Source organism: Tachysurus fulvidraco, chromosome 13 (genome assembly GCF_022655615.1).
Source record: "Tachysurus fulvidraco isolate hzauxx_2018 chromosome 13, HZAU_PFXX_2.0, whole genome shotgun sequence".
NCBI lineage: Eukaryota > Metazoa > Chordata > Actinopteri > Siluriformes > Bagridae > Tachysurus > Tachysurus fulvidraco.
In genome coordinates this window covers 16,682,957-16,710,767 of record NC_062530.1, presented here as the reverse complement: position 1 = coordinate 16,710,767, position 27,811 = coordinate 16,682,957, and the positions used below count along the sequence as shown (strand labels likewise).

At 39.7% G+C, this 27,811-nt stretch overlaps 1 protein-coding gene across 2 annotated transcripts; it reads left to right on the top strand.

Annotated features, from left to right (window-relative positions):
• Positions 1–657: 657 nt before the first annotated feature.
• On the top strand, positions 658–27,290 carry st3gal2 (ST3 beta-galactoside alpha-2,3-sialyltransferase 2). 2 transcript variants are annotated; one of them, XM_047822368.1, is made up of 8 exons: positions 658–1,057; positions 1,322–1,393; positions 15,841–17,627; positions 19,252–19,445; positions 24,358–24,537; positions 24,925–24,970; positions 26,035–26,154; positions 26,982–27,290. In XM_047822368.1, exons 3-8 carry the CDS (start codon positions 17,286–17,288, stop codon positions 27,153–27,155), a joined length of 1,056 nt encoding a protein of 351 aa, XP_047678324.1. In that variant the 5' UTR covers positions 658–1,057; positions 1,322–1,393; positions 15,841–17,285; the 3' UTR covers positions 27,156–27,290. The 2 variants fall into 2 exon arrangements, with proteins under 2 accessions (XP_047678324.1, XP_027017369.1); XM_027161568.2 differs by lacking the exon at positions 1,322–1,393.
• Positions 27,291–27,811: the final 521 nt, after the last annotated feature.

The following is a 27,811-nucleotide window of genomic DNA, read 5'->3' as shown; positions in this document are numbered from 1 at the left end:
ACAGACCAAATAATAATAACATGGTTCTCTGTTTGGTTTCAGTTGTTTATCTTAGCCACCAATAAGACAGACTTAGTTGCAGTGTATGTTATCATCGCATCCACACGGTGACGCCATGTAATAAAGTCCTCTATGGAACTAAACTATACCATCTCTGAAGATGGAAGGGTGAGACATAGGACAACCAACAAAATCAATTTAGCCATGTCTTTTTGGCTGGTGTTACTGTACCCCTAACCCTAGGCATAAACGCTTATAAAGGAATGTCTAATTGTTTAAAGCAAAATATGTCGGATATTTAAAAAAAGTGTCTAAAAAATCCCAAAAATCTTTACTGGTATGATTCTGATAATGAACGATAGCTATATCCAACACATAAATAAGAAGCTGTGAAAATGCACGGCGAGAAAAATCACTGCTCTGTCACTCTGCTCTATAATCTTTGAGCGCAGTGAATCTTGGGAGATGTAGTTTAAAAATTTAAACACAAGCCTTACACTGTGTACGTACCGTTTTTTAAAATGCAGAATTTTTCGTTTATAAAACCAAATATACATGTAAGCATTTATTTCTATCGTGTTCATTGGGTAACGATTTTGGGAAAACGTGGTTGCGGATCGCGCAGTAGTGAACTATATTTCCCATCAGCCCTTTTGGTGAGTTTAAGGAATGCGGGTGGAAGGGGTGCCTTATTCAGGGATGTTCTAATCCAAAGCTGTCCTGTCTGAAAGATTCAGGTGAACAGATTCACCCCACACAGGAGTTGTAGGCTGTATTTAAAGCAGGGGTTCACAGATTTCCAGCAGGGAAGCAAAAGCAGACAGCATCACATCTGGACAGCGCAAATTCATCGACTAGCATCTTAGGCTGCATGTGAATATTCATTCTGCAGCGCGTTAGCATCTTCTCCAAGCTGAAAGAGTAAACCTTTTACGAGGCTTATGGAAGAAAGATGTGGGAATGATTTAGCGTTGATTTTCCAGTCTCAGCTCAGCAGCAGGGGGACGTAAATTTGAAGAAAAGGGGATGGAGATGCATGCTTCAGACGATTTGCAAGGTATGTTAATAGTTTTCTGCAGCTATGGCACTTATTGAAAGAGTGAAATTGTGCACGAGTCTTATTTCTGTTGTTATTATATATGGCTTAATAATATATATGACACATGCTTTGACACATATGCAGTGGTTATAGCATAGATGATAGTTCTCTCTCTCTCTCTCTCTCTCTCTCTCTCTCTCTCTCTCTCTCTCTCTCTCTCTCTCTCTCTCTCTCTCTCTCTCTCTCTCTGGTATTCCTTTTGGCTTTCCCCTGTCTTTGTAGTCCTCCCGTCTGATTGATGCTTCCGCCCGGAGCCTGCGTTGCTAAGAGACAGCGGTGCTGCACGAGCGCATGGTGGGTTTGCATGGGGTTGAAGTACAGGGGTTCTTCCATGATGCTTTTATTCTGGACACGCACCCTTCTTCACGCAGAGCTACAAACCATACAGTATGATGTTTGCCTTTGTAGGATTTCTCTCAAAACGCCTCCATTGTTTCTCTGTCTCTCAGGTAGAGATCTGTAAAAACACCTGAAAAGTCTAGTCCATATCTGAAAAGTGTAGTTTTAAGTAACATCAACAATGGGAATAATGTGATCTCAGTAATCTGATGAATCTTCATTTCTGCTGATGCACCTGGGCTGGGAGCAGCACTCAAATGTGGCTCTTGCCCAACCAATTAAAGTTTGATTTTTTTTTCAATTTTAGCCAAAGGGAAAAAAATACAGAAAATACATGCATGATTTCTATTTTCTGTATGGGTGGACAATGATCTGTCTGCAGCAGCCGCACACTAAAAAAGCTTCGTGCCTGCAGCACAGAACATTTTTTGTATAACAGACGCATGCATCCAGCTACATTCATGTGCAGAAGCAACAGGGGAAACCCTAGATTGTATGCTGGTTAGTAAAAAACAACAAAAAAGTTATTAATTTCAAGAGCATCCTTTGTGTAGGTTTGTGTGTGTGAACTAGTTCTGGCTTTGGAATTTTGTAAATATTGGTTATGGGTAGAACTGGATTAGGTGTTGGGGCCACTACTACTGATTGCCCAACTATTTTTTTTGTACCAGACCATCCTAATAGAATTGGCACTAATCGGCTCTGTAAGGCACACCTATTGTGCTGCTGCCAACAGCATGAATCCATGGACTCAACTTGCCTTGTATTGATAAAGGTTGGTGGAGGTGGTGTAGTGGTGAGGGGAATGTTTTCATGGCACACATTGTTAATAGGGCTTGTTAATAGCAAGCGATCATTGCTAGAATGCCACAGACTTTTGAGTCTGTCCATGACTCCTGTCATAGACAGAATGTACTATATTATATGTACCATGTAACAAAGCAAAAGGCAACTCGCATTGGTTTCACAAACATAGCAATGACTTCACTGTTCTTAATAAAACACCTTTGGGATGTGGTAGAACAGGAGGTTCACAGCATGAAAATGCACTTGAAAAATCTGCAGGCTTCTGGCTGTTTAAAGGGTAAAGGCATGTTGTATTGATATAGTGTTCCTAATAAAGTGTTCTGTGTGTATATATGATAGATAGATAGATAGATAGATAGATAGATAGATAGATAGATAGATAGATAGACAGATAGACAGATAGAGTGATATACACACATACATAAACAGGGTGTCCCAAACATTTCCACAAATGAAGGAAAAAGCAACATTTTTCATGCTTAGTTTATGTTATGCTATTTAAAAATGCCCCCGACAATAAAGGTCATAGTGTACCTTTATTAAAAAAACATATGTTAAAAGATCATTTAAAGGGACACTCAGTATATTATTTACAGAATACATCACAAAAATAAAAACTGTGTCTTTCTTTTACGCTCGGGTGGTACACTTATCTCACTTATGAAGGGATTCTCCCATAACTTCCCTGACTGATGTGTTCATCTAATCTCTCTCTCTCTCTCTCTCTCTCTCTCTCTCTCTCTCTCTCTCTCTCTCTCTCTCTCTCTCTCTCTCTCTCTTTCTCTCTCACGTGCGCATGCTCTCGCTCGGTCTCTCTCTCTCATTTGCTCACTTCAATTTTCTCACATTCACCTTACTACAGACATAGATACAGATTTACTGCAGACAAATACATGTATTCTGTGCTGAAAGGGAGCTACAGTGTAAAAATCCATATTCTGTTGATCTTTGCACACCATTTAAAGTGATTCAATACCGAGCTATTTTTAATTTAACACAAAGTATTTTTTATTTATTTGTTTTATTTATTTATGTATTTTTAATCAAATCAGCTTAACCAGGAGCTTTAGAATGGTGCAACAGAAAAGCGTGCACACTATGCTAACGTATAATGTAATACATATATAACATTACCACATGTATATGCCCTCATTTCTCACATATATGCCCCAGTTTCATCTGCATACATCCCACCTCCACATTCAACTCGAGCATTTTTTGTAACATTCCATCGGCACTATTATGAAGAAATAGTTTTTGTCTCACTGTTAAATGGAAAATCCTTAGCTTTAATAATTATAATTAGACAGGCTCCAGGAAATACAAGCTGGGATCAGTAATGGTTACCTTTCAGATCTGCATGCAGTATTTTTCTTCAATGCGTCAAAAGCAGTTACCGTATATTCTGTTTTATTTGACAAAAGAATGGTATTGATGGTGTGGCATGTAGTCATGATTGTAGTCTTTATAGAGCTTAGACATATATGTATACTGTACTATATAGTATGCAATATCTGTTATGTTGAAATTTTCTAATTCTATTTGTCCAGTTAAATACTGTGGTTTATATTCAGTCAACTGTTGGTTCTTTTTTCAATTGAAATCCCTTGTACACCTTGATGAGCACAAAACTTTAGCTCATTTTAAACATTTAATCTGCCATACCCTAGCAAGTCTTTATTAAACCTCTGTGTGTGGCTCTGCCAGAAATCGCTGTAAAAACACTATGTAAAACATTTGCAATAATTAAAAACAAAAAAATTGAACATAATCCATGTTGAGAGAAAATGATGGGATAGAGATGTGCCTCATTTAAAACATAAAGTGCACCCCTAACGACCCCCACTGCACACACAGCATGCCTGTATTCTGGAGATGAATTACCATTGATTTTCTTCGACGCATATTTGTCTTTAGCTAATTAGATAACATCCACTCTTGTTGATGTAGAGTGACATGAGAAATCGCTTTTGGGATTAATTGCATTATTTGAGATATGGCTACAGTTTGTAGTGATAAATGAGATGCGTTGCGGGCACATGTAGTCAAACCGATTCTGTTTTGCAGCTCTGTGCTTCCACTGACCCGTAAATGCAAGGCGTAATAGAGGACCATCTATTTCCTGCCATAATGCTTGGAAATTATGCACAGTGCATGTAGTGTGACACTGCGCTGAAACTTTGTTGTGAATAAATCAGTACAATGAATAGTAAGCGCTGTACTATTCTGTATGTATCTAGAGTTACATTTAATAAAAATGCTACAAGAATCAGAAAATGTGATTCAGAGTGATAAGCTGCCAGCTTTATTTGATGGCGGTTCAGCAACTCTTTTTGTAACTGGGCTAGCGCAAAATGTGGCAAACAGAAGTCCTGCAGATGTAACTAGGTTAACTTTCCTCACAAATGCAGACTGCTGTCTAGAAGCCTGCCCTATTCAAGAGATTATAAATAGGTTACTCTTACATTGGAGCTCTCATCTAATAGATTCATATATTCTCGCTCACATTGTTCTCCAACTTTAGCTGAAATAGAGATCCATTTGTATTCGTCTCAGGTTAAGAAGATCCAACCAAAACCGGTGGATTTCCTATACATGTATTTTTAACAGCAGTATTTACAGTTTGACCTGCATACTGGAGCAATGTCATATACAGAGACTCATGCTTTAAAGAAATATTTTAAGGTGGTTTCACACTGGGAACAATGGCTGCAATGGTCCGAATCTGAGTGTGATTGTTCCCGATGCCCCCATAGCATTGGTCTGGTTTCAGACTCACTTAATTCCATTGAACCCCTTTGCATTTGCATTCATCTTACATGATAATGTCACAAAATGCACAAGGAGAAAGCAAGATAACTAATTTTTCTTTTCTTTTTTTTTTTTAAATTCTGTGATCTTATACATCTGCATTTGAACAAATTGTGCAACGGCTCCTGAATGATTTTCTTCTCCTAATGCACCTTTTCTGTGTCCCACAGTATTCCTCTGCCACTAACGATACACATGTTTTTGTGAAACTAATGACGTCATCGGCTAAAACACACATGCAGTTTACTTTACACCCTGAACAAGTGCATACCCGACTACCAGATGCGTTCACATTCATGTGAATTGCAGCATAGTTCCAGTGAACCTGAACTCAGGCCACCTCGTATAGGTAGTCTTTCACATTACCAATTTTTCATGCAAACCGTAGTCTGTTTCAGACTAAACTGCCAGTGTAAAAGCCCTCTAATTGTGTATGCGTATGTGTTAGGCACATTCTGTAGGCTACAAACTACGAACTGGTATCTGAAACCCAAACAGATGGTATACTGTCTTGTAGCAAAGTAACAAAAAATATGATAATGATAAAGATCAAGCTTTTAATTTGATCAATAATAAATTTTTATTGTTTACAAAATCTAGTTTTCGAGTTTTAACCGAACAGAAGATGAGCCTTCATTTGGTGATTCATTAACATATGAAAGGAGGAAAGAACAATGCAGCTATTTCATCTCATTGGCTAGTTACTGATAATTGAAATCATTATGTTATTTGCTTCCCGTCAGTGGCTTCCTGCCACTTACTGAAAATTGTTGGAGGAACCAAAATAGCTTAAACTTCAAGAGCATGTTTTCTTATCACATTTGTCCATTCCAGCCTGTTTGCTATCGAGGATAATTTGTTTAAAGATGAGTGTGACTTGAGGTTAAGTGGGTGTGGAATTTGTCAGCATGTGGGTAAAAAAGGGACCGCATTAGGATGCCCTGGTGCCCCTGCTTTCCCTTAGATCAATGGGCTTTGAGACAAGCCTTGGCATTTTGCCCTACTCCTTGGGGGTGGGTTGTGAGAATCGCTACTGCAGGAAGACAGACTGAGAGACTTCTAGGGCAGAAACTACTTCAGCCTAAGTGTGAGTAATGGAAGCTGTACAGATTAGCCAAGCTGCCTGTAGGAGCAGGTTGTTGACAAAGGTGATCAGTTAATAGCAAACAGATTGGAAGGGGGTTAAAGAGACACTCAGATACAAGTACAGAACAATCATAGGTAGCACCCCAGCCCACCAGAAGGGTGCGTTTTTATTATTTCATGCAGACACAGACTAAAAAGCGCCGTGCGAGTCCTTGACAATTGTGCACTGTTCATGAAAACAGTGTAGTGTTTGTGCTGTACCACTATTCACAAGGGACATGGAATGCTGTTGGCAGTTTCAGTATTGCATACAAAGTCCTATGTGCTTCGGTTTTTACATGGTTGACTGTATTTGACAGTAAGTTGGTCTTTTGAAATTACATATTAAATGAACAGTGCAGCGCATGTATTATTGGATCATGGAAAATGTTTATTTTTATTTGCCCTGTACTCAGGCATTAGTAAAATCACTAATTTATCTTTAACTGCTTTATCTTAGTCAGGGTTACAGTGGATCTGGAGTCTGTCCTGGGTAACACTGACTAAAGGATGGCAGAATACATCTGAACAAGGAGGCTGCTTATCACAGGTCTCCAATTCAGCATAGCCAGTCTGTATGTGCATGTTGATGGGTCGTAGAGGGAAAAACAGAGAACCCTGAGGGAAACCTACAATAACACTAGGAGAACATACGAGACGTTCATACATCTTGTGTTTACCTGACTGTCATTCTTACTATGCGATACCTACGTATAATACGGAGATTATAAAAATGCTTTCTTTCTTTTTTTTAATGGGATCTTTTTTCTTCAGTCTTGTCATCACCAAGAAATTAAGGATACTTCATTTAATTATTCTTACTCAATTAAGAAAAAACACAAAAAAGTTATCCTACAGCACTATTACATTCTTGATTCTGGCTGGTGGTGAAGATTATATCCTTTTCTCTCAGTACAGTTGCGTTGGATTTGATGTCTGTTATAGGATTAGTCAGGACATTGTTGGGGTTCTGTGTATAGAGTATCATGAATGTATGTTTAGCTGCTGGTGAGAAGGACGATGGAAAAGGGGACTTCTATGTTACTATTCTTAAAGCCCAGAGTGTCTACTTTCATATGAGCCATTAATCACTACTGTGAAGTGTGACATCCCAAATAAATTAAATGCTGAACCGGAGCACCCTCAAAACAGGCAGAAATTCCAGTTTTTGGAATAAAATTTTTTTTTTTTAATTTCTATAACAGCAGCTCAGACAGCAGTGCTGGCTGCAAGACAAATGACAGGGTTGTATTACTGTGCTCTATAAATCCTCTAGCTCAACACTGCAGTCTGGTGTCTTATCCATATTCAAACATACACAGATAACTATAGCGTTAACTACATTGTGTAGCATGAGAAGGTCACTGTACAATTCTTGAGATTGTTTTTCCACACCAATGAACTTGATTGCATACTAAACTGAAATAATTGGATGCTAAACTGAGCAATTTCAGTTGACATGCAGCTTACAGTCACTGACTGGATGAGAGGAGAAACCTTTGAGATTTGTAATGAGTGCTTTGAAGGTCTAAATAGGTCTAAATATAAAGTTTTTTTTTTTGGAAATGCAACTTTAATATAATGCAATAATACATAAAATATAAATGATTCACAATAATAGTTTAGTACAATTTTTAAAGTATTTTTTCACCCCAGGTTATGGATATATTTCTGTCTCCGGTGACAAAATCCTTTCCTTTTATTTTTCTGACACAGGAATGTCTTTAGGACAGAGGGCAGAATGTATATTCTAGATTCTTGGCAACAAGCTTTTTTATCTTATTATCTTGAAGAGAGATAATAAGGGAGGCGGTGAGAGAATGATTGTTTATAGTTGTTATAATGTCAGATGTTCCACAAAATTAAACCAAAATCTATCATGAGATGTACAACGTTGTATCAAGATGTATTAAGAAATGGAAAATTCTTTAATAAATCTTTCTTGGGCCACATCACACTACCATTTCCTTCATTATTATCAGCACGCCCATTATGTCTGATTCTTTACATAATTCACTTCCTCTAGGAGCTACAGTGTATAACACTATCCCTATACCCACATTGAAAATCTAGGACTTTTTTAAACATTCAAACCTAAAAATAAACAGAAATTAAAAAAAAAAAATAAATGCAAAACAAAAACAGAAATGTGCGACATTTTGACCATTCAATATTCAAGATGTTGAACAATTTCTAGATCACAATTTAAATGTAATCAAATGAAATGTCATACGTTATCTCCTTTATACACAGGCTTAGATTTCATTTGATTCAAATCCCACCAGTCCAGGCGGCATTGATATATCTGATCGAAAATGGATCATCAGATTTTACAAACACGTGTGAATTTCGTTCATGGTCCAGGTCACTAAAGCACAAATTTGGACGTATCAAATACTAAGAAGCTCTGAAAATGATGTCTTTTTTTAATCTTAATTAATTTTAGTACAACTTTTTAGTACAAAGTTTCTGATAATATAATTCGTAATAAAAAAAAAATCTTTATGTTAAATTGAAAAAGAATACATTGTCATTAGTGCTCGCAGCCTTTTGGACTTGGTCTTGATCTTCACACATCTGATGTATTAATTGGGATTACCCAACAAATTGTGATTACCCAACACATAGTGTCAACAAATTGGTCTTTGCTGTCACCCTGCAAAATCTTAATCACATTTCTTTCTTTTTTTATTTAAAAATTGTATTTTGACCTAAAGATTTAATCTTGCTTTACAGTGGATTACCTGTGGTGGTAAACCCTCTGACCCCCCCAGTGTACATGTATTTCTGATTTGTTCATCATTTTTTTCTACATGTCCAAAACTATTCTCTGTGCATTTAATCAAGAATCAACTAGAACAAACAAACAAAAAAAAGCAATGATGCACAACAGAAAAAAACAAACCCTGAGCAGCCCAGAGATGGAGGGAATGCATATGAGAAATATATGCATGTGATAGTGATAATGCTCTGCTTAAAATAATTGACTGCATACACTTTAACCTTATCCTTATTGTTTCTTTTACTATCCAGTGGAGCCATAACTATTATTTATACATAGTGCTTCTCAATCCTGGTCCTGCAGACCCACAACTCTGTACAGTTTAGAGGCTTTGCTCATATAAGGCACCCAATGCAGTCTTGTTATTTGCTGATGTGTTGAATCAGAGGATTTGGAAGCTGGGGAAACGTCTACAATGTAAAGGGCAGTTAGCAGAATTTACTCCTAAGATACCAATTATATAATCAGGTTTGCTAAATTAAGCAGCAGGTTAGAGTTAAGGATGGACGACATTACAGTATAAAAGATCATATAACGATACATCAGGACATTTATGTACACAATTAAAGCATGGCATATGCATGGCAAAAATGGCAAAACCTCCCAAATAGTTTAAGGATACTTTTATTTAATGTGTACAAAAGTAAATGCTTATATTATTATAAATCTTATAATGTTATCAATATAACATCATCCTACCTCGCAGTCCTCCAAAAGTTTGCTATTAGTATCTTTAAGTTCAGTATTGTATAAACTCCAGAGTACAGATTTTCTGCATCCTGCTGAGACAAGCGGGAGTGGCTGGCTCTGATATGGCTGACTCACAGGTTTTGACTGGTTCGTCCTGCTTTACCCTGGACAGCAGAGAGACTCATGGTGATGGGTCAGCAGCTGCTCCGGGAGCGAATGTATACATAGGAGTGCGGACGATGAGTAATGAGCTAGCTACAATGCCTTGCTCACTGTTTTAGCCTGTCTTACAGCTAATTCACAAGGCACTGTGGTGTTATGAGCTAATATGGTCTGCTCTTTACTGAGTACTGAGTATTGCCGAACTTTAGACAAGTTTATGTTAGGTACAGGACATGAGATCTGTGTATGTCCAGAATTTTTTAGACCCTTAATAATAGACCATGGATATACTTTGTCTTATGAACATACGCATCATCAACATTACGATTTTTACCATACTTTTACCCCTACATGTCTGTATATATATGTGAACGTTTGTCTGTTTGTTTGTATTTTAGTTTATATACTGTATTTGTATATTGTCTACATGTGTGTATTTATGTTTATAGTTTGCATGTATGTGTATATGTACGTTTATATATGTGTATAACCTCATTGAGGCGGATTGTAGTCTGTAAGCAAGATCTATTCCAGTCAATAGAATATCCAGCACAAATTCAAGTTGAAATTAGCTCAGGCCTGTCAACTTAAATTTTTTGTTATTAGATTAATGTGCAGCTTGTGTCTGTGTGGGTGTGTCCGTGTGTGTGTCTGTATGTGTGTCTGTGTGTGTCTGTATTTGTGTCTGTCTGTATGTGTGTCTGTGTGTCTGTATGTGTGTCTGTATGTGTGTCTGTGTGTCTGCATGTGTGTCTGTGTGTGTCTGTATTTGTGCCTGTCTGTATGTGTGTCTGTGTGTCTGTATGTGTGTCTGTGTGTGTCTGTATTTGTGTCTGTCTGTATGTGTGTCTGTGTGTCTGTATGTGTGTCTGTATGTGTGTCTGTGTGTCTGCATGTGTGTCTGTGTGTGTCTGTGTGTCTGTATGTGTGTCTGTGTGTGTCTGTATTTGTGTCTGTCTGTATGTGTGTCTGTGTGTCTGTATGTGTGTCTGTATGTGTGTCTGTGTGTGTGTCTGTGTGTGTCTGTATTTGTGTCTGTCTGTATGTGTGTCTGTGTGTCTGTATGTGTGTCTGTATGTGTGTCTGTGTGTCTGCATGTGTGTCTGTGTGTCTGTATGTGTGTCTGTGTGTGTGTCTGTATGTGTGTCTGTACGTGTGTCTGTATGTGTGTCTGTGTGTCTGTATGTGTGTCTGTATTTGTGTCTGTCTGTATGTGTGTCTGTGTGTCTGTATGTGTGTCTGTATGTGTGTCTGTATGTGTGTCTGTCTGTATGTGTGTCTGTATGTGTGTCTGTGTGTCTGTATGTGTGTCTGTATTTGTGTCTGTCTGTATGTGTGTCTGTGTGTCTGTATGTGTGTCTGTATGAGTGTCTGTGTGTCTGTATGAGTGCCTGTGTGTCTGTATGTGTGTCTGTGTGTCTGTATGTGGGTCTGTGTGTGTGTCTGTATTTGTGTCTGTCTGTATGTGTGTCTGTATGTGTGTCTGTGTGTCTGTATGTGTGTCTGTATTTGTGTCTGTCTGTATGTGTGTCTGTGTGTCTGTATGTGTGTCTGTGTGTGTGTCTGTATGTGTGTCTGTATGTGTGTCTGCATGTGTGTCTGTGTGTCTGTATGTGTGTCTGTATGTGTGTCTGTGTGTCTGTATGTGTGTCCGTAGGTGTGTCCGTGTGTGTGTCTGTATGTGTGTCTGTATGAGTGTCTGTCTGTGTGTCTGTATGTGTGTCTGTATGTGTGTCTGTATGTGTGTCTGCGTGTGTGTCTGTATGTGTGTCTGTATGTGTGTCTGTGTGTCTGTATGTGTGTCTGTATGTGTGTCTGTGGGTGTGTCTGTATGTGTGTCTGTGTGTGTGTCTGTGTGTCTGTATGTGTGTCTGTGGGTGTGTCTGTGGGTGTGTCTGTATGTGTGTCTGTATGTGTGTCTGTGTGTCTGTATGTGTGTCTGTATGTGTGTCTGTGGGTGTGTCTGTGGGTGTGTCCGTGTGTGTGTCTGTGTGTCTGTATGTGTGTCTGTATGTGTGTCTGTATGTGTGTCTGTATGTGTGTCTGTGTGTCTGTATGTGTGTCTGTGGGTGTGTCTGTGGGTGTGTCCGTGGGTGTGTCTGTATGTGTGTCTGTATGTGTGTCTGTGTGTCTGTATGTGTGTCTGTATGTGTGTCTGTGGGTGTGTCTGTGGGTGTGTCCGTGTGTGTGTCTGTATGTGTGTCTGTATGTGTGTCTGTATGTGTGTCTGTATGTGTGTCTGTGTGTCTGTATGTGTGTCTGTGGGTGTGTCTGTGGGTGTGTCCGTGTGTGTGTCTGTATGTGTGTCTGTATGTGTGTCTGTATGTGTGTTTGTATGTGTGTCCATGTGTGTGTCTGTATGTGTGTCCGTGTGTGTGACTGTATGTGTGTCCGTGTGTGTCTCTGTATGTGTGTCTGTATGTGTGTATGTGTGTCTGTATGTGTGTCTGTGGGTGTGTCCGTGTGTATGTCTGTATGTGTGTCCGTGTGTGTGTTTGTATGTGTGTCTGTATGTGTGTCTGTGTGTCTGTATGTGTGTCTGTGTGTCTGTATGTCTGTATGTGTGTCTGTATGTCTGTATGTGTGTCTGTATGTGTGTCTGTGTGTCTGTATGTCTGTATGTGTGTCTGTATGTGTGTCTGTGTGTCTGTATGTCTGTATGTGTGTCTGTATGTGTGTCTGTGTGTCTGTATGTCTGTATGTGTGTCTGTGTGTCTGTATGTCTGTATGGGTGTCTGTATGTGTGTCTGTGTGTCTGTATGTCTGTATGTGTGTCTGTATGTGTGTCTGTATGTGTGTCTGTGTGTCTGTGTGTCTGCAATGTTAACTCTGTATTTTCCTGACATGTCCAGCAGGACTTACTGTATTTCGCAATCCTGATGCAAAAAAATCACCATGTTTATCACCTTATAAACTTTTATTTTAAGGAAAACGTACAGCTGATTAATTTGTGTATTTTAAGCTTCTGTTTTTTTTTTTAGTTTTTTTTTCCTGAATAGAAATAATCTCCAGCCCAGGAAGGTCAGGGACATCCTTCTATCTTAAAAAAAAAAGGTGTACTGGTGTGAGATAGGGCTTGTTGCAAGGGAAAAGGCCCTTTACAGTCTGTCTGTCTGTAGGATGTCTGAGACAAAAAAATCCCAAACAAACGTGATACAGAAACATGCTTTTCACAAAGTGCAGTTGTAGTCCTGTTTCTTTGCATAGTTTAGAACATCTACTCATAGTCCTCATATTGTCTTATTCTGAACGTCTGATATGGCGTGTCTTTGTTAAAACAAAGCAGTCTGAATTGAGTGTGACGCAGCAGCCCAGCAGAAGCCAGCATGAGTGTTTGGTGTCTCTCATTTCTCCATTACATCTCCATGGTAGCCACCTCTTATTTTATCATTGCCAGGGCAACGCTTACACCCACTCCCCACAGCCTTTTTTTATTTCGTGCAGGTACGCAGGTCAGACGGAGGGAGAGAGAGAGTGATCAAAAGTGCTGCTTGGTTTACTACCATGTGGGAGGCTGTGAAAAGAAGCACTGTGTGCATTGTGTTTGTGTGCATGGACCTTAGCCTTTCTCAGAGTGAACTACACTACACAGGAAATGAAAACATCGTATACAATTCAATCATGTATCAAAAGTCATAATCTAGAATTGGTGCATGTGTGTGTGTGTGTGTGTGTGTGTGTGTGTGTGTGTGTGTGTGTGTGTGTGTGTGTGTGTGTGTGTGTGCTTGCTGTGATTCTCACATGACAGATGACAGAGTTACACCTAGATTGACAGCAGCAGCTGTTGGAGCAGTATGAGCAGAGCCAAGGCCGTCTTGTCCTGCTCTGTTTGTGCACTCATGTGTTCACTGTTGTCAGTAGTTTTTTCTGTTTAGGGCCAAATCAATACTGGCTCCTGTGGTTCGTGCATCTCACGCTCTGTGCGTTGGAGGACGCAAGCGCGGCTGAAACTGTTCGGCTGGCTGTCTTTGTGAGTTGATGGCTTTGTAAACGTGGAGACTGCTGGCTCAAGTAATTGGATGGGATGCCAGGAATATGATGATTGGCTTTAGAAAATGAGGCAGGAAAATGAATAGAGTATTAGTCATCAGAGGATTGTGTCCTATGTTCATTTCCTTTCGAGGCAATCTCAGCATGTGACATGTGAAAGCGTCTTACACCTGTGTCAGGGGAGACGTATAATTTAAATTGATATATATATAGTGGATATGTAGTGGATAAAATTAAGAAAATAATAAAATCTACCTGTCTATTTGGCTATCTCTCAATATATATATATATATATATATATATATATATATATATATATATATATATATATATATATATAGACACACACACACACACACACACACACACACACACACACACACACACACACACATGCAACCCCAATGCAAAGACCATGCTCTCATTCTTAAAACTGTCTTTTTCCAGAATTTTTGGCACTCCATGAAAACAAGGAAAAGGAAAACAATTAATGACATGCCTTAATGATTGCCTTTTTCTTTTAATCATCATCTTTATGTAAATTTATTGTTCCAGACTTGAGAACAATTTTGCACAATTTTATGAATGATTATTGTTAATGAAGTACAATTCTTTTGAAGGGTGCCAATAATTCTGGAATCACTCGTCTATGTGTAATTTAAAATGCTCTCCCAGTTGTTCATGTACGTTGTACTCTGCCCTTTCACTGCCTATAATGCTTCTGCAACTCAACATTGGAAAATAACAAGTGTCTCCTGAGCCACCTGTTTGGCTGAACCCTCACCCTATAACTAAGACCAACACCAGAATATAAACACGGTTGTAAAAAATATGAAAAAATAAAAGTCTTTAGAAACATGTAGATCTGTAAAATCATTCCCTTGAAAATTTAAAATAGTGTATTGAGCTTATTTTATGCCGGTATCGTGGCAGCACGGACATCAAGGGTCTGCAATATTATTATAGTGCAAACTGGATCCAGACATTTAACTGTCGCTCATGGCATTGCAGCCTTTCTCAGGTTTCATGCTTCATATGCCTTCAAAATGACTTCTTTACCGTTTCTTTTCATTCTCTCCATTCAGAACTATTAGCTATTAAACACTGTACATTGGCCTGTCACTGTTGCCATGGTAACCCATTAGCATAATTAAAAAGTCTTTTCTTCCACTGGTAGTGTAATGCAGTACTAACATCAGCAATGAAATTGATTTCCCAAAAAAAAGAGAAGAAAAAACTACCTTAAGTTAAAAATAAATTCAAAAGAATCCCCCCCCCCCCCCCCTCTCTCTCTCTATATATATATATATCACATGTTCATGCACTTTATGAGTCCCATTCCAGATTTGTTGAAAAGGCTTTAATCAAAATTTTGGAGTATGACTGTAAGGATTTTTGCTCATTAAGACACAAAGGCATTCGTGAGGTCAGATGTAAGAGAGAGAGAGAGAGAGACAGAGAGAGAGAGAGAAAGAGAGAGAGAGAGAGAGAACAGAACAAAACAGAAATGTGAGCATAAAATCGGATTGGGAATTGAATTGCGAGAAAACTCAGAGCAACAAACGAGGATGATAGCAGGTGGGATTAAAATTGTTTCAAAAGCTAAACCACCATCTCATTTTGAAAAGCATGATAAAATCCTGAATCCTCAATTAGATTGTAAGATGGGACTGGGTGATGAGGAGCTTGATGCCTTTTCAGACTCCTTTTTCATTGTTTCTTTCTAAGATAATTTCTTTGCTCAAAATGAACCCATAATTCATAGCTGGTATGGCGTTTCAGAGCTTTGGAGTGCGCTTTTCCTTTAATGAATTTGCTTTATGAGAGTTCATTATGGGCAGCACATTAAACAGGCAGATATTGAGGTGCTATCTGAACCTGTCAGATGAAAGGAACAGTGTTTTATACCATCATGAAATAGGAGGCAAGTGTGATGAGTCCTTTGATGCCTTGGTTTGGCATTTAAAGCTGCACTTTAATTCAATTCTGATCTTTCTCCTGTAAACTTCCATCTTTCTTTGTCTTCTACCCACAGCTTATTGGATCATTCACAAGAAGAGAGCAAACCTGAACACCTACGCTCAGCCTGATCAGAGTGCACTCAGACTATAGCACGTGCCAAAGAGGGATATTAAGAGCATTAAGTGGACGAGGAAAGACCAGGCAGAGACGGAGGATGCCAACGTCGACAGACAGCAACATCATGAGCAAGGTCCCTTAATTAGTTGACAAAGGAAGTCACATGATATTGTCCTTCAGCAAAACCCGGATTAAAGCTCTGTAGCTTCAATAATAGAATATTGTCAGCTGAGGGACGGAGATTGTCTTGTCTCTTTAGTAAGCCATTCGTTCAACAATTGCCTCCATGCTTCTTGCAGATGATTCCTTCATAAGCCCGTTTGAGGTTGCCAAATCTTTTCCGCAAAGCCCTTGCAAATCTCCTTGGTGTCATTAGGGATTTTGTGGTGTTTGATTGCTTTTCTTGTCATTCTTGTCCTTAGCGGACTTGAGTCTGGCAGCCGTTTAGTTTTTACTTTGAACTGTCCATGTGTCCCAGAGGGTCCCTAGCACCCCAACATCTGGCAGACAGCCCGAGTGTGGACCGATTGCAGACAGAGTGCAGTTTAATTTGTGCTGTGCCATCCTCAAGACACACGCTCCAGTCATGCATGGTGTCTGCCAGCACACTGCGGTGACCTGTGTATAGCCGCTACTAAGGTGACTGTCAGAACTCGGCTAGCGGAAAACGACGACCATGAATCTAAGACTGCACATGTCCATATGAGAAGACCATTTACCGCTTAAGACAGAGAAGAAATAGAGTGAGAGGAAGAAACGTCCAGGATGACTCTACAGTCAAACTGTACAAGAAAAGTCCACCCATTTTCTCCAGAGACTGCTGGAATTTATCACAACACAGTGGCTCGATAGTGCAGAAGCATACCCGATACAAACCACACACGTGTTCAGTTGTACACAGGCATGGGTGGCAGCCTTCGCTTATCTAAAGCTGAAATGTCAAATTCACAAAGGCTTGTCTCATCAGACTGTTGCTGCAGGAAGAATCAAACACAGCAGACACCCACTGTGTAGACTTTGTGCCGATTTGAACAGGTGTGTGTTTTGAGCCAAGCTATGAGAGGATGGGAGCGAGGCAGATCTGAGTTGAGTGGGTGAGAGTGAGAGAGAGAGCAAGTGAGATAGGTGCATGACCCACAGGCAGACCGAGAGAGCTCTGTTTCTGACTTTCAAGCTGTTCGTGTGTGTGGGTGTGTGTCAGCTGGCACGCTGACGGGCTCTGAGGGCAGGCTGGGCACGGTGGCAGGAGCCGGTGCATGGCTGTGGGGGGGTCGCGCGGCGTGCGCTCCTCAGCAGCGAGAGAGCCGCTGGGGGTCAGGCTTTGGCTGGGGTCGGACACAGAGACCCTGGGGGCCCAGCGGGGGGCCAGTCGAGCGGTGTACTCGGACTGCATCAGGGGGCATGCGCTGCTCTCTGCGCTTATGGGTACTGCTGGCATCGTTGGCCCTCCTCTTCCTCACCTCTCTACTCTTTTCACTCTCACTGAGGGGAGGCCCTGGCTTGTCCTACCTGGAGTCCCCTGGGTGGGAAGAGTCAAGACAGGTGAAGTTGGTGCCTAACTACGCTGGCTCCCACAAGCTGGTTTCTGCTGAGGGAAGCCAGCAGAAGACATGTGTCTGTAAACGCTGTGTGGGCGACCCGGGCGTCTCAGATTGGTTTGATGAGAATTATGAGCCAGATATTTCGCCCGTGTGGACAAGGGACAACATCCAGCTGCCTTCAGATGTCTACTACTGGTGGGTGGTGAGTAAGACAATTGTCATATTGTTTACACACTGTTTTTTGTTTCACTGTATTCATGTGCATCAAACTAACACAGCAATAAGCTATAAACATATACGTCTCATAAACGTCTCTCTAAGGTTATCTATATAATGATGATCCACTTTTAGATCATATCGAGCAAATATCTTCAATTTGACTAAAGAATTTATTTAAGCATTTTAAAATGCTACCATTACCCCAGACGTTTATCATGAATAAACAATTTACTATAGAGATTACACTGAAAATAGTGGAGTGTTCATCTCATAAATTCAGACTGCAAATTAAAACTGTATGTGCAGGTTTTATTGGTGTAAAAGACCCTGCGGTTCCTCTCCTCTTAAATCAGGGAAGGAGTGAGCTTTGAAATTGTTCTTATGCACTGCATTTAGGAGACTGAGTGCCAAAGGGCCCTTATATTAGAGAGAATATGAGTAATGTCTCGCCAGATGAAAAATCAGTAATGAGGCTCCAGAACGAATTGGCGCCTGGAGAGGAACACAGCTGATTCAACTCTGAGATCGTAACAGAGGAGAGAACATGGTTCAGCTTACAGACTGAGTTAATGGTGTTTGGAGAAGGGGGGCAGTGATTCATGAAGGATCCCTGAGCATTATGCCTGTGCCTGTGTGTCGGACCATGTGGGGCGGGTGAGAGGATTATGGAATTGTTTTTGGTGCCAGTCAGGAATGGAAGGATTAAAGCGAAGAGGAGGGAGATAGAGGGAAGAAAGGAGGGATGACCAGTTGTGTGTGAAGATTACTCCTTTTGAAGGAATTCACTGCATTTCTAATGCTTATCCTTTCTGAGTATTGGCTCCATGAACACTTAAACACACACATTCCCTTGCCTCTGTCTCCTGACATTATGGGGGCTCAGAATAAAATCCCTGGCTGGCATCGCAGTCAAAAAAAACATCTGGAAAGAATTACTGAGACTTGTGGAAAGCCAGCAAGCTTCATCTCGGTCAGAAGCTGGCACAGTGAGAGCAGAGAGTGAGAGAAAGAGAGAGTGAGAGAGTGAGTGAAAGAGAGCAAGAAAGAGAGTGAGATGGCAAGAGAGAGAGAGGGAGAGAGAAAGAGTGAGAGAGCGAGAGTGAGTGAGCGAGTGAAAGAGAGCAAGAGAGAGTGAGAGAGCAAGAGAGAAAGAGTGAGAGAGTGAGTGAAAGAGAGCAAGAGAGAGAGGGAGAGAGCAAGAGAGAAAGAGTGAGAGAGCGAGTGAAAGAGAGCAAGAGAGATAGTGAGAGTGCAAAAGAGAGAGAGTGAGGGAGCAAGAGAGAGGGAGAGAGAGCAAGAGAGAGAGTGTGTGTGTGAGAGAGAGAGAGAGAGAGAGAGAGAGAGAGAGAGAGCAAGCGGGGGATGGGGGAACATTTCGTTCAAGGGAAATGGAGATGTCTGGAATATGGTTTTAATGCTGAAAATTTTGTCAAGAACATATGTAGATCCAAGAGCAGGCAATTTTACAGCGGTCACTGCTATTATAATTCTTTTATGGGTTGATGTTTACACTGGAAGGTGCATATGCAATTTAGATTATTCAGTATTATATATATAACTGTTGTTTTATCTCACTATCATTTTCTCCCTGTTTCTCTCACTGGCAGATGCTGCAGCCACAGTTTAAGCCCCACAGTATCCAACAGGTGCTGCAGAGACTCTTCCAGGTGATCCCCGGGCACTCGCCGTATGTCTCTTGGGACCCCGCTCGCTGTCTGCGCTGTGCTGTGGTAGGCAACTCAGGCAACCTGCGTGGGGCTCGCTATGGCTCGGTGATCGACGGTCACACCTACATCATGAGGTGAGGGGAAAACAAACAAGAAAGGATCGCCACAATGTGGGCTTTGATAAATGGAAAGAGATATTGATTGGCTTGAATGACACTGCTCATCTAAATGACTCATCTGTTAGTAAGCACTTCATACCATCCAGGATCCGGAGATTATTGAGAGAGTCTGTCATGAGAACATTGGGCATGAGATGTATTGTAGGGACAACCTGAAAGGCACCATGCATACACACATTTACACCTAGGGACAATTCAGAATAGCTACTGGCATGTTTTTGGAAGGTGGAAGGAAAACAGATTACCTGGAGGAAATCCATTTTGCCACATGGAGAACACTGGGTTCTAGTCCTTCCTTGCCAAGTGCCACCTTGTGATTAGATTTTTATCCAAATTGGGATATGTGAGCATTATTCTCCTCCCTCCCCTTGAAAAATTCAAGTACCTGCTGTTTCTTGATGACTCAACAGTGGTTTGATAGACATCTCTGATATCATCAACGTTTTTTACTTTGTCTTTTTTTCCCCCACATATTAAGAGAGTATACAATTTAAGCTTTGTAAGACTTAAACTCTCATTCCTTTTTTTCATACTGTCTTCACTGGCAGCTCATTAGACATAAAAAAAAGAAAAAAAGAAAAAAAAAAAGATTAAATCTGATTAATAGGAAAAAGTACGATCCTGTAATGACATCTGACTATAACAGCTATTATGTTATATAATGCCTCACTATCTGAAATTAGATTCCTGATCTAGTTAAGTGCATATGACACCATGTGTGACATGAACAAGAAAGTCTTATGTTCATTTATAGCTGTTCTGATACAAGAGGATTTATAAGGGGATGTTGAAGAAATTTACTTATGAGCATCATCCTGAAAAATGAATCCTGCTTCATTATGACTTAAATGAGATTCCTCTTCACTTTGAATCATTTTCTTTATTCAGAGTACATAAGAAACAAGGATGAAGAGAAGGATTCAGTTTATTTATCTGGAGAGAAAAAAAGAAACGAGACTTTAAAAATTTGCCCTGAAGGAAGTGTGGAGGAGTTGGAGATCTTTTAAAGTGAATAGAGAAATGAGGGAGACTGCAAGAACCGAAAGAGCGATAGATGAATGCAGAAATTGAGGTACTATTTTGGTAATGTCTTTATTGATTTAGCTTTGAGCTCTTTATAAGTCCTTCATGTCGTCTAATGTACATGTCTTTCTCCTCTGCAGCTCCTGCCTAGTTTCCTTTCCGTTTATTTCAAAACGGCTTTTTGCTTTCACTCAGCCATCTTATGAGTGATGGGCTTATGTTATCTTATGTTTTCACTGGGAGTCAAACTGGTTTGTTAGCACTATGTCCTTCAAGCCATGTTTTGTTCTAAAGATGCATATATGTATAAATGCTAACCATTTGTCAATGCACACTGATTGAAGTGTTGAATGAAAATTGATGCATTGTAATTGACTGCTTTCTCCTAACACAGTCTTTAGCCATATTTGCATAGGATTACTTTGATTGATCTGGCATGCTCACAGCTCCAGTTTCCTGAGCTCAGTTGTGTTTGGGTTTCTTTACATCTTCACACAGTGTCCAAGTATATTTTCTCGATCTACCCTGATTTCCTGCCACCTCCCAAAAATTGTCTAATGTAAATTGCCCCTAGGTTTGATTGTGTTGTGTACATGGTTTCCTCTGATTTATTGGCAAATGTTTTCCTGCCTCATAGCCAGTAGCCCCAGTCTGTGTGTACCTGTATGTGTGTGTGTGTGTGTGTGTGTGTGTGTGTGTGTGTGTGTGTGTGTGTGTGTGTGTGTGTGTGTGCGTGTGTGTGTGAATATAAATTGTCCTCAGATCCATTGCTGTCATTCTTATAGCCCCATTCGGCCTGCCACATCACTCAAGTCTTATTTCATGATGCAGGAATTGTATAAAATGGGTCTGTGCACCAGGCAACCAAAATCACTGAAGCAAACTGAACACAGGAATCAGGCTCTGCCTGAAAAATCACAAAGTGGTCTATGTGGATGGTTCTAAAATTATCAGACCACCACAGAGTTGGTTGAATAATGGTAGGCAGTTAGCTCTGTAATTATCTCAGGGAGGAGGAAGAAAAGCACAAACATGGCTGATCCAGACAGAAATAAAATCACTTTGGGCTGCACAATTTTGAATTGTGGTCCCACTGTAAATGTAATCATATCCCCATGTTTTGTTTCACCTGGTCAGTCTGAACTGTTTATATTATTAGTCTTAAGCTTTCTGTGAGCAAAGATTTGTCCAGTATTATATAATCTACCCAAAGTCATTTTTAACATGCTTTTTACTTGAGGAGAAATTTCAGTGGCACTTGCTTTGGCCGCTCTGGATGCTACGCTGTGTTTAATGTTGTATAAAGATGACTTATGAACCAGACCATTGTAAGTGGTTCTTCGGCTTCAGAAAATCTTGTTGGTTTTCAGAGTGTTCAGGCATCAGTTTTCTGTGTCTCGGAGGAAGACTTGAAACACTGTAAATATTTAACACACTTATTACAGTTTTCTCTTTACACCTGTGTACTGATTTAAAACTGTGATATCTGGCAGCACAAAGAACTCAATAGGTTCTCTTTTGAGTCTGTTTACTCACATGGATTCTTTCTTAAGTCATCTCAGGGAGACTTGTATTGCCACTATCAATGGCTTGCTCATTAGGGATCTACATCTATATCCAGATTGAAAAGTTGCTTTGTGATAATGTTTATTTTTTAAAAGCACTATACAAAACAACATGAATCGAACTGAACTGAAATGAGCTTTAATTTCATCAAAAACACTTACAGAACTAGTGCCTGGATAGTATAGTAGGAGAAAGTAAGAAAAGATGGAAACTTCATTTTATCCTTAATGCACTAACAGTACATTTTTGAGATAGATTTTTGAGGGATATTAGTTTAGAGACTCTTAGTTAACTCTTTGTTAAAATGTCTCTTTGGTATTGATTTTTTTTATGCAGTTCGTATCATTTTGACAACTGGATGTTATAATGTTACGTTGTCACATAGGATTAATTATAAACCCTTATTTTGCATTACAAAACTCTGACAGCTTGGAGAAATAAATACTTGTGCTATGATTACTAGCTTAAACATGGCCCAGGTATACAGGATTTACCTGTAACTCGGTATACTATGCAGTTAGTAGGATTGTCTTTAATTTTCCAGGAACAGCAGGGAGGATTTTAATAATAATAGAGCTGCAGCACAAAGGAACTTAATAAAAAAAAACTGCTGGGGGTATATGGAAATCTCAGAGTTTGAATGTTGAGCTTTGGTAGATGTGTTACTTGCCAAGCATATGATGAGCGATATCATTAAGCAGGTGGCGGTTTTTATTTACACTGGGTATGGCCTTAAATACAAATATTGTAACAAATGCTGAGTGTTGGTGTGCCACCGTCTGGTCCATGTTGGAACACAAAGACTTACAGAAACACTGCAGCTTCTCTCTTCTCTGCTGCAACACCACCTGGTTTTTCAGCTGTCTGTGAAATAAATCTTAGAGAAAGCAGCTTCAAAATGCTTGCACATATGTTTTGGAAGCATCCAGATGAAACAAGCAGGCTGATTAGAGTAGTTTTGCTTTTTTTTGTGTGTATGCGCCTGTGTGTGTGTACCACTGGGCTTCTTATTCATGCTTTAATCAAAGTTTGCATGGCTTGTAGACCTTAAGTAAAGAACATGTTGCATAATTTTTCCTATATAGGCTTAAGAAGGTGCTGCGGTTGATGACAGTAAAATCTCGGCTTCCTGGAAAGGCTTTGACTGTGGGATAAAGAAAAAAAGCGTATAGATTTTTTTCAGAGCACAAATCCCAAGTCGATTGAAATCTAAAGCAGTGCACACAAAGCTCGATTCATTTCTGAATCCCTTCACACTTGGCTCTCATGAAGAAATGGAAATATTGAAATTCCTGTAAGCAGAGCAAACACGTGCACGTTCAATTAGAAATAGGATGAAATAGATGGTGTAGGCACGGTGGCTTACAATTCAGGCAAAAGGGAAAAAAATGATATGAAAGAATACACAGAGCTTGGATTTGAGAGCTAACAGACAAGCTAAAGAGACAGAGACAGATTGTGGATGAATTGAAACTCTTCGTAGTCGGAGCTGTCAGCTGCTTTTTTATGTCACTCCTTCTTTCTCCTTTTTATTTTTCTTCATCTTTATTTCTGCCTGTCTCCCTCTTTGTCAAAGGCACCATGTCTTTGTTTCGGCTTTTCTATTTCACTAGCTTTCCTTTCTAAAATCCATCGGCAAGTGTGTGCTGGACTGTTTTTCAATCTCAGCATGAAGGTTGTTTTTCTGGTGGTTTCCTTGCATTTTGAATTGTATATATTGTAAACTTCAATTGTACATTTTTTCCACACTTGCACATTTGTACATACAAATTGCCTATATTTGTATATGTATATTTCAATTGCACATTTCACAACTGTAAATGTGTTCATACAATTTCGTCGATACTGTATATGTCATTCTGTTACACTGTGAAGCTTCTGTCACTAAAACAAATTCCTCACATGTGAAAACATGCCTGGCAATAAAGCTCTTTCTGATTCTGATTCTGAAAGCTTCCAGTATTAGCTTTGCAGTGTTTAAAGTTCTCTCCTGGAATAAATCGCATCCAATCATCAACACGATTTTACAGATGTATGGCATCAAGCCTTTGAGCCAAAAGATCTCAATTGTCTTCAATTATATTATTTTTGTCACATGTTCCTCACATGTGTAAAGGTGTAAAAGCTTCTTGACTTGACTTGTACATTTAAACAAGCTCTGTAGGACAGAATTATATTATGGCTGAAGAACTGAATTTTTGTGCCAGTAAAAATGTCTGGTTTACAAATGTGTCTGAGTATTCACTGATTCAGTTCTGTGTATGTGGACTTTTGGCAGAATAAACCTGGCACCGACTGTGGGCTATGAAGAGGACGTGGGCAGTCATACCACCCACCATTTCATGTACCCAGAAAGTGCCAAGAACCTGGCTGCCAATGTCAGCTTTGTTCTGGTGCCCTTCAAGACTCTGGACCTGCTGTGGATCACCAGCGCCCTCTCTACTGGCCAAATCCGCTTGTGAGGCGTTATACACACACACACACACACACACACACACACACACACACACACACACACACACACACACACACACACACACACACACACACACACACACACACACACACACACACACACACACACACTTCCCCAGCTACTTGCTTCGGTTTCTTTCATAAACAGTTTCTGTCGCTCACATAAAACTGACTATATAAATACTATAGTAAGATAACACAGATGCTAATCGAATATAGAATTCCATGTTTGCAAGCTAACAGGAGGTCTGTTCATACACATGAACACACATACACTTTTATACATTTCAGGTTAGAGCACATGATTATTGTCTGCAATGGGTCAGGTCATTGCTCTTTTTTGTAATGTCATCTTTGTTTTTCACCTCAGCACCTATGCTCCAGTAAAGCAGTTTCTGCGGGTGGACAAGGACAAGGTAATTTAATCTCAGTGCATCTCATTACACATTTTGTAATGTTGCATCTGGGTCTCAGCACACTGCCAAAATCTGAAAGAACATCTGTCTATATCCAGACTAATCACTCTCTGTAAAGTAGGAATTTGAATCTCTGCTCATTCATGTAGTTACCTAATCATATGGTAGCAGGAGAATGTATAAAATCACACAGATACAGGCAAAGGCTAACCGAAACTGGGCAGAATTCTGAATATATATATATATATATATATATATATATATATATATATTTTTTTTTTTCCAGTCTTTTATCTATGTGTTTATTGTAGCGACGGATTCAGGAGTGAAACCTAATGTGGTCTTCTGCTGTTCTGCATTCAGATAGGAACTTCTGCTCACCATACTTGTAAAGCCCGGTTATATCAGCTCCTGTCAGCTCAGACTTGTTTGGCCATTCTACTCACCTTTCTCATCAACAAAGCATTTCCAGCCACGGAACAGCAGTTTCTGAAATACTCAAAGCAAGCTTAATTAAAAAAAAAAGCCGGGATGACATTTTCCGTCTATTTCGACTGAAGATCTTGACTGCAATTTAGATATATACACAAATGTATTTAATCAGACTTAATAACAAGCTCTACAGAGGGCACTTTTTCATTAAAATTCATATGAAAGCGGTGTTCAAATCAAATTTAAATGCTCAAAATAATCATTATGGATTTGTTTTAATAGGCTTCTTTAAATTTCAACAAACACACAAAGTACACTAAAACTATTAGAAAACCTGTTTTATATCAGCAAGTGGTTCATCTGAATATAATCTCTAGAAAAGATTCAACACGTACATAAAAACGCCATCATAATCACACAATGGTTTCCTGAATCAATATCTAATCATGATGTACTTCACCAAGAGACTTCACCTTTACATAGAACATATTGTACTGAGCCCGTTAAAGGTCAAAGCTATGCTCATGCACTTATTAGCAAACAGTTCTGTATCACTTCTATTCCAAACCTGCCTCCTCTCCACCTCAACTAACTGGCTGAAATTTTTCTAATTTTCTTTCCTCGTTATATAGGTCCAGATATTCAATCCGGCATTTTTCAAGTACATCCATGACCACTGGACACGGCACCATGGCCGCTACCCCTCTACAGGCATGCTGGTCCTCTTCTTTGCCCTGCATGTGTGTGATGAGGTAAAAGACTTAACATATGTGTGTATATAGGCAGAAATAAACTGTAGTCTCTGTGATACCTGGTTTGTTATTGGGTATAAAATCTAAATTTAATAGTTAAAGAAGAAACTGTCAGTATTATGTAATGCATCATATCATGAGGTCTTACTCATGCTCACACACACACACACACACGCACACACACACACACACACACACACACACACACACACACACACACACACACACACACACACACACACAGAAAGTCATCTTCATTTATGCTTTCTATTTTCTTTTTTTCCCCAAGTCTGTAACACTGTGTTTATTTCCTCTAAATGCCATACATGGAAAACAGATGACTAAATTTATGCTTCTGTTGGCACACAATGCTTTTTTTTCCTCCAGCAGAGGCATTTAGGCAGAAAAAGATGATCGGGTAAATAATCCACACAATAATCAGCCCAAATGGAGATTAAATCTAGGGGACATTTTATTCTGTATAATCACCTGACCCCACAGTCACCGAGAGACTGCTGGGAATCTACAGTCTGGGCTAGAAAGAAATCAGTCCCGGAGTCTTTCATAATGTTTGCTGCATTTGTCCTACATCAGTGGGTATTGATATTAAACATGGCTTAAAAAAATACAAAATGCCCAACTGTAAGACCCCAATTTAGACCCCAAATGCCCACTTTATTAATAGCCAGAAATCTTAGGTAGATACCAAAAATTAAACCATATACTGATATATATTTTAACCAGCTGCCCTTGCTCACTCAATCAAGCTCTTATTTATGAATCGGTTGGAGTCTGTATGATTTGACCTGTTCTCTGTTTTGGTCCAGGTGAATGTATTCGGCTTTGGGGCTGACAGCCGTGGCAACTGGCACCACTATTGGGAACAGAACCGTTATTCTGGAGAATTCCGGAAAACAGGAGTCCATGACGCGGATTATGAGGCCCAGATCATAGAGCGCCTGGCCAAAGCTGGCAAGATCACAGTCTTTCCAGGGAAGTGACACTCTATGTAGCAAGTGTGGAGGGAAGGAGCCACTGATGAACCAACTACACAAACCCTGCTCCTGCTTTCTTTTCTTTATTTCTACCCCAACCTGGAAGAGGAACTGAATAAAGGTGGACCATTGATATTGGCATTCAGATTTTCCAGTACAAGCATTTTTATAATAATCCAGAAACATCACACGAGAAAGCATCCCACTGTCCATGCTGGTTGTCTATCAGCTTCTTGTGTGTGCTCAGCCAATGATCAACGTAATAAAAGTGCAATGACTGTATGGTTTATGAGATGATTACTGGCTTGAACAGAACCACTGATTAACTGTGTGTTAATCATGCTACCCTGCATGATCACTGCAAGTGCCAGTTTACATGCTCTTACAGAAACCGGAGCATTTTTATGTTGTATTATATCTTTTATGGTTCACTTTTATCATGTTGACTCTGCATCACTGTGCTCTCACAGTCGTTTGAACAGATGTTAATCACTGTCATCAATTATTTTAATGAGTAATTACCACAAACAGCTGATTGTAAAGTGAAACGCTCAGCACCTTCAGATTATCCGTTAATCCAAAATCACTTATTTACTCCAGTGTACCAGTCAGTGTTTTGACGTATATTTGTAAAGCACATTTTAAGCAGTGTTACACGTTTT

Coding starts and splice junctions, on each gene's coding strand:
- st3gal2 (XM_027161568.2), top strand. CDS start 17,286: ATGCGCTGCTCTCTGCGCTTATGGGTACTGCTGGCATCGTTGGCCCTC. Junction 17,628..19,251: donor ATGTCTACTACTGGTGGGTG/GTGAGTAAGACA, acceptor TCTCACTGGCAG/ATGCTGCAGCCACAGTTTAA. Junction 19,446..24,357: donor GGTCACACCTACATCATGAG/GTGAGGGGAAAA, acceptor GACTTTTGGCAG/AATAAACCTGGCACCGACTG.